Source organism: Ranitomeya variabilis, chromosome 1 (genome assembly GCF_051348905.1).
Source record: "Ranitomeya variabilis isolate aRanVar5 chromosome 1, aRanVar5.hap1, whole genome shotgun sequence".
In the NCBI taxonomy this organism is placed as follows: domain Eukaryota; kingdom Metazoa; phylum Chordata; class Amphibia; order Anura; family Dendrobatidae; genus Ranitomeya; species Ranitomeya variabilis.
The window spans coordinates 1,088,433,543-1,088,447,586 of NC_135232.1; the positions used below are offsets into that span (position 1 = coordinate 1,088,433,543).

Genomic DNA, 14,044 nt, shown 5'->3' on the forward strand with positions numbered 1-14,044 from the left:
CTGATGTCATCTGTCAGAGGAAAGTCAAGAGGCCCCCCATAGAAATTAAGCCGCCCATACATATTTGACTAATGTTCGCTGAATCCACCCATATCGATGGGTTCAGCCAATGGTCTAATGTGTATGAGGGTGCCAGCCAATGACTGTCGGGGGAGATGTTGATCATGCATGTCCGACTTCGAACTGCCGATTGCATTGTTCTTCCCGAGATAAGACACGGACACATTAAGGCCCCTTTAAACATTTGACTAATGTCGACTGAACCCATTGATACAATCGGATTCAGTTAATAGTCTAATATGCATTGGGGCACCATCAAACTGATGGTCAGAAGAGATGTCGATCTCACATGTCTGATTTCGGACTGCCGATCACATTGTTCTCCCTGAGATAAGCCACTGGCCAACATGTCTCACAGGAAGCAAGTGCTCCTGTGTGTGTGGGAGTGTCGACAGAGATGGCTGCCAGCTCAACAATCTGCCAAAGCATAGTTACGCCAACAGCCATCTATTGTGTTTGGCCAACCTTAAGGTACCTTCACACGAAGCGACGCTGCAGCGATAGCGACAACGATGCCGATCGCTGCAGCGTCGCTGTTTGATCGCTGGGGAGCTGTCACACAGACCGCTCTCCAGCGACCAACGATGCCGAGGTCCCCGGGTAACCAGGGTAAACATCGGGTTGCTAAGCGCAGGGCCGCGCTTAGTAACCCGATGTTTACCCTGGTTACCAGCGTAAAAGTAAAAAAAACAAACAGTACATGCTCACCTGCGCGTCCCCCAGCCTCCGCTTCCTGACACTGACTGAGCTCCGGCCCTAACAGCACAGCGGTGACGTCACCGCTGTGCTTTCACTTTCAGTTTAGGGCCGGCGCTCAGTAAGTGTCAGGAAGCAGAGGCTGGGGGACGCGCAGGTGAGCATGTACTGTTTGTTTTTTTTACTTTTACGCTGGTAACCAGGGTAAACATCGGGTTACTAAGCGCGGCCCTGCGCTTGGTAACCCGATGTTTACCCTGGTTACCAGTGTAAAACATCGCTGGTATCGTTGCTTTTGCTTTCAAACACAACGATACACAGCGATCGGACGACCAAATAAAGTTCTGGACTTTATTCAGCGACCAGCGACATCACAGCAGGATCCTGATCGCTGCTGCGTGTCAAACGAAACGATATCGCTAGCCAGGACGCTGCAACGTCACGGATCGCTAGCGATGTCGTTTCGTGTCAAGGTACCTTTAGACTGTTAGCTGATCTGGGGTTCAACTAACATTAGTCTTATGTATATGGAGGTATTTATTCTAAACAAGCCCCTTAACATTTTTAATGATCAGTCTGATATCTTTAAGGTATTTGCCTGTGATGAATCCATCATGTACTGTAATTGCAAGAAGTTGTGCTGCTGATGTACGGGGGAATTCACCAAACTGAATGGGGCTAATGGAACATGTTTATTCTTATGTATGACTTTTTTTGCTGTGATGCTGACAAGTATATGAACAGGGTTAAAAAAATCCCATTTGCATTTTTGGAAATGACATGTTTGCAGATTTGATGACTATTTTGGAACAGGATCCGCTCACACATCTCATCAAATTTCGTAAGTCTGAACAGGAGTCTAATGTCCAGAAGGACAATGACTTTTCATGAAGTTTATTATGGTGTCATGACAGTCAGTAAAACCAAGATTGGTGGTAGCTTTGCTGTAGTGGCCCTTCTAACAGGTTGGAACAACTGCTTTTATACATGATGTTAACCCATCTAACCCTTCATGGTATTATTTTTAACCAGTTCAGTATACTTTACTTGATACTTAATATACAAAAAAGAGTGATACTGCATTTCTTATGCCTTTAGTTTGAACCTTGGTTGGAGTGAATGTCCAGCGTAACATTGAAAAGTCAACCTTATGCCTAGTTCATATTTAGGCTCTATGCTGAGAACTTTGTTGGGGTTTCTGTCTTAATCCTCGTAAAACAGTTTCAGAGGGAATTTTGACAGTCCAAAATAAAAAGTCAGGAAAATAGAGCAGACGGAGTCACTTTGGACTCCATTTCGCCTCTGCTTTCAGTGGACACAAAAGTATGGTAGTCCGCTATGCCTAGAAAAACAGACAACTACGAAACATAGGCCAAAGAGAGTGGCATCATCTGCCCCATTTTACTGAATTCTACTGAACAAAGGATACCATTGGGGGTTCCCTCTTAAGGCTGGCTGATAGTGGATTTAGACAAAAAAAGTGACAGAAAGTATAAATGTTTGCGTTAGAAGGCCCAGCTGTGGCAAAAACCCAGATAAAAGAAGTAACACGGTAAAACACTGTCATCAGGAGCGTGCAAACATCTGAAGTAAGGACTGATAGTGTACAGATTTAGTTACGGCTGAGGGCAAATTCATAAATCAATGACCTGCTCATTGGAACACTAAGTGAACAGATAATCTACGGGTAGATAAAACAGCTCAGACACATCTATACCTACAGCACAAGCCACTGAGATATGGGCTCTCTGCTGTTCTGACCAGACTGAAAAAGACTCCGACAACAGACCATTCAAAGCTAACATGACAAAATTCCCCTCAAGCATAACGCACCCCTATGTGAGATAGTGTGTTTTGAAAATGAAAATTTTAAGGAATTTGCCACACAGACCATTGTGTGAACACAGAATAAAATGGAAAACTTAAAAAAATAAATGTATTTTCAATACTAAAGTATTGTGTAGAATATTGACATAATAATTCAGAATCAGAAGTATATACCGAAAACTGTATGTACATATATACTGTATCTAAACATACAAAACACATGATTCCCTATTTCACAATTTGCATTAACACAAGAGCCCATGCTTTCATTTTTCCAACCTTCATCCAGTTTCATGTTCTATACTGCAACCTTTGATACCATTATAAAACTCTATTTTAATAAAATGATCTTAGGGTAAATAACAGTAGACATAAAGAAACTTCTCAAAGTAAAAATGACCAAATCGGAAAGTTATTTTATTATTTAGGGAAGGAAATCCATATTGTAGCAGAGGTCTTTTAGGTCTACTTCAATTTTTGTCCATAATGGGTGTTGATTGAAAATAATAATAATAATTTTTATTTCTATAGCGACAACATATTACGCAGCACTTTACAATTCAGAAGGGACTTGTGCAAACCAAATAAGACATGAGGAAAAAGTGAGGATACAAAAAAGTGCTTGTTGTGTATGGTCCAACCATTAGTATAATAAATACTGGCATTCAAATAACACTGCATGAACCAGTTGCCAGACACTGTGTGTACAGATACATACAGCTAACGAGTATGAGAAAGAGAGAACACGGGATAGTTACATTAGTGGGTTGAGGTGATAGGCCCGTCCAAAGAATGTGTTTTTAAAGCATGCTTGAAACTGTGGATACTGGGAATTAACAAGATGTTTTTTAGTACTGCATTCGAAAAAACTGGTGCAGCACGAGAAAAGTCCTGGAGATGGGAGTGAGAGGTTCAGATTATAGAGGATGTTAGTCTTAGGCCATTAGTGGAATGGACTGGACAGGTAGGGTGGTAGACAGAGATGAGGGAGGACTATAGAGAGCTTGACCAATATGATCTGTGCTCGTTTAGAGGTCAATGAAATCATTAGGGTTAGAATGATCTTTAAATTGATCCTTCAGTTTACATAGAGTTTGCATCACTGAGGTCCTGGGTTGAAATACCATCACGAGCAACATCTGTAAAAAATTTGTATGCTCTCCCGCGTTTGCGTGGGTTTACTTTGGTTTCTCTTGTTTCCTCCCTCATTCCAAAGACATACTGATACGGAATTTAGATTCTGAGCCCCAATGGTGACAGTGATGATGTCTGTAAAACGCTGAGGAACATAATGGTGCTATATAAGCAAGTCAAATTAATAAACATAAAAGATGCAACTAGCTAATGAATTAGATTGTTCGTTGTCTGAGCGATGCCATATTTACAAGGCAAATAATCCAGAACAAACTCTCACTCGGGCCGATCGGTTAGAGTATAGGGACCTTTAACATAACAAATTCTGATTGAACCCTTATCTGGATTTACTGATGTTTTCATCAACATTTATTTATGCTTCTCAGAAACAGCTTGGCATTCCTTGGGTATTCTGTATATCTAAACATTACAACATCCAAAGGACCATATGGAACCCATCAAATAAACATCTGTATGTATTTGTATGTATGTATGTATGAAGGCATAAAGCGATATAATATAGCTCCACAGAAGTCTACAGGAGTTCTCTTATGTCTCTGTGCAACACGGAACTGTGATCTTGTCATGTCCATTATCTCTACAGTAAATGTGGCGATTACACTGACGAGTAAAATGGTAAAAAAAAAAAATGTTCAAACTTTTGACTTTCAGGATCCATAACTTATTATCCACTATTGCATAGAATGTGAGACTACCATCATTTTATAGACAATCATCTTGGATATGTCATACTTAAATTTACCTTGCAACTATTTAGCATATGATTAGTTATGCAGATTCTGGTCATGTCACTGAATTGCTACTGTCTTGCTCCTAAAAATCTAAATTTTATGTTTTATTATTTTGTCAGCATTTTGCAAATCCACCTTTGGCTCCCAACACTGCCTGAATCCTTCTGAACATGCTCTCGATCAGATGCAAGCATGTCTCAACCAAAATCTGATTATAGGTGTCTTCTACATGTTCCCAAAGTTGATTCATACTGGTCAACTCACTTGGGTATATATACAGCTTTTTCTTCAACTTAACCCACAATTGTTTGATTGGGTTGAGGTTTGGGGACTGTGGGGGTCAATCCAGCAAATCTACTTAATTGTCATTGAACTATTTGTTCACAAATCTCGATGTATGCTTCGGGTCATTGTCCTGTTGGAACATGATGTCATCCATTTTACATCCATAGTACTTGAGTGTACGAAGTAACTCGTCTTGTCGGAATACTCACATACAGCTCAGCATTGTGACCACCATCGAACCTGGTTCAATCAAATATCAAATGCCTTTGACTGTGATACAACTCCATATCATCAGACTTCCTCCACCAAACTTGACAGTTTCTTCAGTTTCTCGACCGTTAGCCCTTTTTCCCTTGTTTTTTCCAGACCCATTTGCACTCATCAGAGCCTAGTCTGTTGACTTTCTACTGTCCACTTTTTGTACATTTTTGCAATCTTGAGCAGAAGCCGATATTAAAGTCAAGGCTTCTTCACTTTCTTTCAGGCCACCATTCCAGACTTGTGTAAAGGCCCCGTCTCACATAGCGATTTACCAACGATCACGACCAGCGATACGACCTGGACGTGATCGTTGGTAAGTCGTTGTGTAGTCGCTGGGGAGCTGTCACACAGACAGCTCTCTCCAGCGACCAACGATCAGGGGAACGACTTCGGCATAGTTGAAACTGTCTTCAACGATGCCGAAGTCCCCCTGCAGCACCCGGGTAACCAGGGTAAACATCGGGTTACTAAGCGCAGGGCCGCGCTTAGTAACCCGATGTTTACCCTGGTTACCAAAAAAAACAAACAGTACATACTCACATACTCACCTTCTGATGTCCGTCAGGTCCCTTGCCGTCTACTTCCTGCTCTGACTGAGTGGCGCCGTACAGTGAGAGCAGAGCGCAGCGGTGACGTCACTGCTGTGCTGTGCTCTCACTGTACGGCGGCACTCAGTCAGTGCGAGAAGCAGACGGCAAGGGACCTGACGGACACCGGAATGTGAGTATGTACTGTTTTTTTTTTTTTACATTTACGCTGGTAACCAGGGTAAACATCGGGTTACTAAGCGCGGCCCTGCACTTAGTAACCCGATGTTTACCCTGGTTACCAGTGAAGACATCGCTGGACAGGTGTCACACACACCGATTCAGCGATGTCAGCAGGACCTCAACGACCAAAAAAAGGTCCAGGCCATTCTGACACGACCAGCGATCTCGCAGCAGGGGCCTGATCGCTGGTACGTGTCACACATAGCGAGATCGCTACTGAGGTCGCTGTTGCGTCACAAAACTTGTGACTCAGCAGCGATCTCGCTAGCGATCTCGCTATGTGAGACGGGGCCTTAATGTGCATCGCACGGTGCTTACATGGAGGTCTGTGGTCTCACTATTACGAAGCATGCGAGCCATTTCCACTTGTGATGAGTCGAATTGTTGACACCAATAGTTTTCCTGGACGTCCACCTCTTGACATTTGAATGGATGGACGGACTTCATTTTGTATTCTTCCAACTGTCATGGCGCTCAGATGGTGCAGTTTGACAATTTACTTGGCCGAGAGACCGCTATCAATGAGCTGGATAATGCTGTTTCTCTTTTCTTGGGAAATCTTCTTTATGGCTGCTCCTTGATTTGAACCAGTGACCTTTCACTTGGGAATCAACCTTATTGACTATTAGGGAATGTGAAAACAGGTAATTGTAGTATACTGGAAGAAAAAGATTTTTCACCACCAGGAGTAAAACAGTAACAATGCAGTGACATGACAAGAATCTACATAACTAACCATATGCTAGATAGCTGCAAGTCAAATTTATGTTTTGAGATAGCCAAGATGATTGTCTATAATATGATGGTAGTCTCACGTTCGAAGCAGTAGTGGATGGTGAGAAAAGGAGCCTGAAAGTTAAAAGTTCAAAATGTTGTTACCCTTTTTCTAGTCAGTGAACATTGTTGGCCATATTGAGATAACATTGAGAAGTTTACATCATGAATGACTTTCAATGGGCTTGTTATAAACTACACAAAACGTTTCATGATTTTTTGTATTTTTTTCCTTCTTTTTTACATTTTTGACCTTTGTTTTTTACTAGTCAGCTGAAATATTGTACATGAAATAATGAAGGAAAAATTCTGCTAAGAAACACATGAACACAAACACTGCTGTCCTGATAGCCTTTCATACACTATCTTTTCTGTGATCACACCTTACTGTCATTTATGGCTCTTATCTGGGACATGGCAGGAATGTCTAAACTTAAACATTGTGTTGTAATGATGTCATTACACAAAACACATTGGGAAAAACAAAGAAAACTCATCTCTGATAACAATGTCAAGGATTTAAACCTTATTATACAACTATCACAAGTAAATAAAGTGGATTAAGGGCTAAAAGTGGGGACTGACAAAACCTATGAAGGTTGATTATTATCTGGAACTACCTAAAAACACAAGGTTGACCTCTATGTTTAATTATTTTATGATACAAGGTCTTTTCATGAGATTTCATAAGCATCCAAGCCATATATGTGAGAAAACAATCAAATATCAGCCAAATACTCTACAAGCATACAGACTTGGCTTGATCAAGCATACATTTTTTCAGTGGGTAGATGGACACAAGAGATTGTCTCTTGGCAAACAATGGATCATGCATGTTGACATGTCCGATGCTCACCTTCCAGGATACCTGCCAGTATCAGGAGACAGCCAAAGAGAGCTCCATGGACATAAAGTTTTCAGAGGACCCTGCCAACATTAATGTGATGAACATGGACAGCAAAAATTTTGGCACATAGTTTCTGGTGGGATCAGCCAATGATCTAAGGCCTCATCCAAATGTCGGTGAATAATGTATGTGTTCTCTCTATGATTTTCTTGGTTACAACACGTACCCATTAAAGTCTGTTGTGCTACTCACATTCCTTTTCTTTTTTTTGCGCACCATGTGTCCACCAAAAAAATCACAGAGATAAGTCCATTTTGCTCCTAATATGAGAGCAAAATCCCCCATACAATTCTATTTATGCAAGAAAAATCATGAATGGCACTCGGAGAAAATCACTCATGAAAATCTGATGACCAGAACCGACAATGATGAAAATTCAAACCGGCAAACAAGTGAAGATCGGTCCTTTTTATTTTTATGCACATGAAAAAAAATGGGGCCTAGCGGATATAAGGCATGTGTGAGTCCATTCCTCAAGACTTACTAAATTTTCCAAGCAGTTATTTTAATTTTCCTACCGAAGGAAGATCATTCGATGTATTTGGCATTCTACAGTTCAACTCTTGTCTTCAAAAGTACCAGAAACCTGACGGCCTCCATTAAGTCAGGATTTGTTGGTATCAATTTGCAAACAGTTCAGGCATAGCTGCCACAGCAATATATATTCTGTTTCAACCATAATGCTTTTACATCATTTGGACCGTCCATCATCGTTTCACGTTGGACCCATAATCAGTGGTTTAAGTCGAATAAGAGGCGGTAAATAAACTGGCTAATCCAGTTTTCCTGCCTAGTTTCTATTAATTAAGAAGGACAATTTCCTGGAAGACTGCCCTCAACCATGCTAGCTATTAACATTTACATAATGTGTACTGAAAGCTCCTAATTATATGGTAGAAGTACTGGCATAGGAAAAGAATAATAATCTGTAATTCCCTGTGCATAATTTCCTAAACAGTTATGTTACTTGGTAGTTGGGAAAAAAATTAAATTTAAAGACAAATCACTGAAATTTTTTTTTTTCCTACCGAAAAACCTAGACTAAAAAGAAAGCAATGAAATAGCGTTCCTAGCTTAAGCTAAGTCTTTTTTTACACTCTTACATACTGGGGACTTCCAACTTCTAAATTTAAACTTTCTGAATCAGCATTTATGAAGTCAGAACAGTTTACATCCAAATTATGAATTCCCACTTGGATTATTTAATCTCTCTACTTAGGTAAAAGCTTCAAGCGAAAAAAAAAAAGAAGTTAAGTACGCAAATAGAAAATACGTACAGTCTATCCAGCTCTTTTAAATCTTGAAATGCTCCCCTTTCAATAGTACTAATCTTGTTCTCCATAAGCTGCCTGTAAAAAAAAAAAAAAAAAGAATGAAAGTGAGGACGTGGTTTAATACACCACTAATCAGCAAAGCATTAACATCGCATCAGTCTTTATTCAATGACAAAGGCCTGAATGGCATCATTTTACAGGTTCATCAATTCCTACTTCTAAACTCTAAAATGAAATGTGATGTCAAATTAAATTAAAGACTCGTACAGGAAAAACAAACATACAAAAGTTTGTAATTTGGTCATTGTTTTCAATTTTTTTAAATATTTTAGAATATGTGTTTTGGTCTTAAGGACACAATACGACTAGAAGCTAAAGTTAAAAAAAATGACAAGGTGAAATTTAAAAAAAAAAATCTACAAAAATCTGCAAGTGGCTACAAATGGAAAGTTGCTCAAAACTATTTAAAAGTAAAAGAAAAATAAATTGAGATTTTTGTGTGGTTAAAAATTTGCAATAAACGCCTTCCGACATTTTTTAAAAAAATTTCTACTACTAAAAAAAAACAAAAAAAAAAAAAAAACACTAGGACATTTTTCATTTTTGGAATTCTAATTTGTCAGCACTTATAGAACTATTTAAAGAGAATGTATACCAGATTTTTTTTTTACTTTTTAATTGAAAACAATAGTCAGCGGAGATAACACTGAGCAGAATCCGCTACATTTCTGTGAAAGTGTTTGAACACAATGACAATTATAACTAATCACTTGCAGATGACAGAAGTTATGTTATTAATAAGCAGAAGTAACTTTTCACAATCCTTCAAGCTGTTTCTAGAATTGAAAAAAAAACATGTCATTTCCACACATTACCTAATATCCAGAAACTCACAAAACTATAAATTATATTTTTTTCAGAATAAATATATATTTTTTTAATAAAAAATATTTTTCTCTTTTTTTGCTAATTAATATATTGCACAATAAACATTTGTGGAAAAGTTTTTCAAAAATATTATATATAGACGTTTCACATTTCCAAAGAATACACACGAGGATATGAAATACTCACAAGACACGTAGATGCTTCAGACCCGCAAAATCTGTCTTGGTTATTCTTGTAATATTATTTCCATTCAGATCACTTTAAAATGCAAAAAAAAAATATATATATATGTAAGGGTTTCACATTACAGCATACCCACTTTGGTAATGTCTCTATTTTAACTTTTTTTTACTTTTTGGAAAAGTTTAAAGCCAACTAAAACTTTTTTTGGCAAGAGATCAATATTATCTTAAAAAGATAACTAGGTTCCAAACTTCACCTGATAAAACAACACATTTGTAAACCTTATCTCAACGAAGGCTCCAAAAGTGTCTTCACAGAGTGATTTTGAAAAAAAAAAAAATCTTTGAAGACACCATAAAATAATTTTAGTTAGACATCAAGTAACTGTTATCAGCACAGTGCAACCGCTAATAAACTTTTTTTTTTTATTAAAAATATATTTAATTGTATGGACTTTGAATACAAAAAATGCTAAAGGAATAATTACAGTTGTAAAAAGAAAACAAACAAAAAAATTCCTGTAATCGTAAAATCACGCAGCAATAAAAATATTTTTAATAATTTAAGAAGGAAAACAGCAGGAAGGCTGTTTATAGGGTATAATGGCCTGATTTCCTAATATAAACATGACTGGGTTAACAAAAAAAAAAGTCAGTATCAAGTCTTTGAAGTTCAAAAGATTCTAAACTAGGCAAGAAGAAAAAAAAAGTTTAACTCTTGGGATATTTTAAAGGAAATCACCAGCACACTGCTTAAATTAGATAATAAGTGTTATTTTAGCACTTATATAGCGTCTGCACAGTAACACTTTACCTAGTATCTCAGTTCACCATCTCAAATTAACCTTGCCCTCATATGGGCCAGTGCAACTAAACCAAACTCCAAATTAACTCAATTGTCCAAACAAACTTTTAAATCTATTTATTTTTTTTATTTAAAAAGAAAAAAAAGTGAAAAAGCATCTGGGCCATCTGTTTCGGAGTATTTTTGGACAACCCCCACCTTCGCGACGCAACATATTAAATGATTACACCATAATGGATATACAGTTTCAATAATCTATATATTGCTTTGGAAATCAACTTTTTTTATGGCCACTGCCTGTCCTTAAACATTGTCTGAATGAGACTGAGATTCCTTGATTAGTCTCCACTACACAGAAGCCCTTAAACAAACAAAAAAAAGTTTAGAAGAGGGAAACTTCCCCAGACAATAGCAGCCATGACATATTTTAGTACAATATTATTCAGAGATTATATCTACATGTCAGGACATTCAATGCAATATTTGCCTAAACTTTGACTTGTCAACATCTTAAGAAGAGAGAAGATTCCACCGGAGACTATCTATGAGTTGATTGAACCAAGGAAAAATAGATCTTTGTTCCGTATTAGCCAGAAGATAGAAAAAATTTCGGAATCAGACTTGTAATTCTTCTCTTTTTGGGGAGTGATTTCCTTGTTCAATCAAAATTATTAAAATTTGAGAGTCCTCAGTGGTTTATACCTTTTAATGACTAACTGAAAAGATGGTAACACATAGCAAGAATTCGAGACTACTCTTCATCAGGTACTATGCCTGATGAAGAGAACTGAGTAATTTCGAAATCTGTTACCATCTTTTTAGTTAGTCATTAAAAGGTGTCAACCACCTCAAGTTGTAATATTTTTGATTGAACCAAGAAATCCCCCCCAAAGAAATAGAAGAATTACAAGATCTTGAGTCTGATTTCGAAAACTTTTTTTTTAGAATTTGATCTCAGTTTAAGGTTTCCACTTTGGTATTTTTTTACGACATTGTTCAACTATCAAAGAAAACTCTTTTTTGTCCCAAAACAGTATCGTTTAATCATAGGCAAAAAAAAAAAAAAGAGAAGAAAGTGGCATTTGTCCAGCCAAACCAAGTGATGCTGATAAACCGGACACTTTCTCATTCCCATGATTGACGTCACCGGCACTGTGTAGTGTTCTCTGCCCTTGTGAGATTTAAGTGCTCCAGTAATGTGCTACAGGCAAAAGGCAATGCTTGAAGGATTTACATCTGCGCACACTGGGAAACTGTTTCAGGATGAATGATCCTGCGTCCCATGGCTGGAGAGAAGTGATGCCACCGTGAAGAGAGAAGGCTATTGCGCCATTTGTTATGTCATGTAGGAATATTGATGATGGTCGAGCTCAAAAAACTGCTGGGACTGTAAAGAGGGAAAGCATGGTTCACTGAAGGGAAGAATTGGAATTTCAGTCAAATTGAGCATGACACTTGCCTAATAAAGTCTTCTATGCACTCATTATCGTATTAACGCTATGTCTGCTAGTATTAGGTGACATTATTGACGGGTAATCAGAGACCTTTCCTGGTTACAGAAGGTTATATGAAAAGCTATGTCAGATATCTACATGGCATTTCTATTATCTCTTGGGGATTGAATTGGCTTCTTTAGGGGTCCCTGCTTTCGTCACAAAATCCCCCCCAAAATCTCTAAGATGCTCCCAATGATATTAACCATTAAGAGTGTCCAAGACAAACATGACAAGATGCCGGTGATTATATTCTGGGTTCTCTGATTGTTCAACCCGTAATAGTAGATAATAAGAGATATACACTCACAGTCGTTCGGTATTCCTAGGAATGTTGCGTGGCACGCTGCGCAGATTTAGCCCATGACAGTCCACCGTCGTTCCGGTACAAGTGCAATGAGCCGGGCAAGGCTGAGGTGCCACCTCACTCAAGATCACCAACACTAACCCCACCGAGATGGACAGCTTCCAAAAAGCAATGCCACACATTTTCTTCTTCACAAATCCCAAAAGCATTTGGTAAAAAAAAAATTAAAAAATACCCAACCGAAAAATGCAAAAAAAAAGAGCTTAGAAGATGATACGTAAAAATTGTTAGGGCTGCCAGTCTCTCGAGGAACTTGTTTTATTCACAAGTTTGTAACCTGGCCCAACGCTTGCTTATCCAAAGTGCATGGCTTGTGCTCATGTCACAGAGCAGAAAATAAAAAGCAACTTCTCTGTTTTTGTTGTTGTTGTTCCTGAGCTTTTATATTCCCGTCAGTGGACAGTGGGATGAATGTGAATTGTGCCTTCAGCAGCCAGAGCAATCCTCCAGGCAGTGAATGGATGTCTGCATCTCCGCCAGGCTCTGTGTCCTGCCCCTGTATTACTCTGATATCCTCAGGCTTGGTGCATGCAGGTTGTGCCAGGCTGCTGGTATCTGGGCACTGTAAGTTAGTTTCATTGACTGCATAGCATGTCACTCCAGCCTGCTGGATATACAGAGCATACACTGAGCATGCTGCCTCCCTGAGCCTGGCTGCTAACTAACTGCACATTGCAGCCTGAGAGAGGAGGAGGTTCTAAACAAACACACTGCTCTTAAAGGCACAGCACCTTACACCAGCCACTTCCAAATCCAATAGCATAGTCCCACTTAAACACACAAAACCACATTTCTTTGGAGATGAATGCCTCCTACAGGGCTGCAATGCAATCCGTCACCACCATGGGAAGATCCTTCTATTGAAAGCACAGGAGGCTTTGGTGGAGGATGGGGGGGAGGCTGATAGGGAGCAGACTTGGAGGCAGAGTCATTTTATTATGCCTGGCTGTGCACCATACTATCCATCTGCCACTCCAAAGTCAACAATGATGGGTCTGCTTGTGATGAACCCTCTGCAGATCCCGATCAATGAACCAATCTGCTGATCATCAGATGTCTCTGTGCAATGATATACTACTGTTTGGGCTGATAAAAAGTGGCCCTTTGAACTTCAGGATCCTGTTATGTATCTCGTTCCTCTAAAAATATAGATTTTGTTTTCTTTTTGTGTGTTTTTAGCTAGTTTTTATTTTTCTAAATGTATTTCCTTAGTTATATATATATATATATATATATATATATATATATACAGTATATATATATATATATATATATATATATATATATATATATATACAGTATATATATATATATATATATATATATATATATATATATATATTTTTACGTGTATCTATCTTTATATTTAAGTTATCCAGTTACAGCAGAACTTTTTGGAATGTATTATCATTGCCATTATTATTATTATTATTATTATTTAGAATCACACAACAGATTATTATTGTTATTATTATGATTATTATTATTTTAGAATCACACAACAAATTATTATTATTATATTGTTTATTCTCTTCTCTGATTATTTTTTAAATAGTGTTTTTATTGTCA

At 38.2% G+C, this 14,044-nt stretch overlaps 1 protein-coding gene across 6 annotated transcripts in view; it reads right to left on the bottom strand.

Moving 5' to 3' along the window:
* Positions 1 to 13,165, bottom strand: part of SLIT2 (slit guidance ligand 2) — a 406,424-nt gene extending 393,259 nt beyond the window's left edge. For 2 of the 6 annotated variants that reach the window (XM_077279987.1, XM_077279989.1), the window contains exons 1-3: positions 12,419 to 13,161; positions 9,815 to 9,886; positions 8,744 to 8,815 (exon numbers count right to left, since the gene is read on the bottom strand). In XM_077279987.1, coding sequence (XP_077136102.1) covers positions 8,744 to 8,815; positions 9,815 to 9,886; positions 12,419 to 12,624 — 350 coding nt within the window. In that variant the 5' untranslated portion in view covers positions 12,625 to 13,161. Of the gene's footprint in view, positions 1 to 8,743; positions 8,816 to 9,814; positions 9,887 to 12,418 lie in introns of all 6 variants that reach the window. The other 4 variants (XM_077279991.1, XM_077279992.1, XM_077279986.1 and 1 more) reach the window with 4 other exon arrangements.
* Between the last annotated feature and the right edge of the window lie 879 nt (positions 13,166 to 14,044).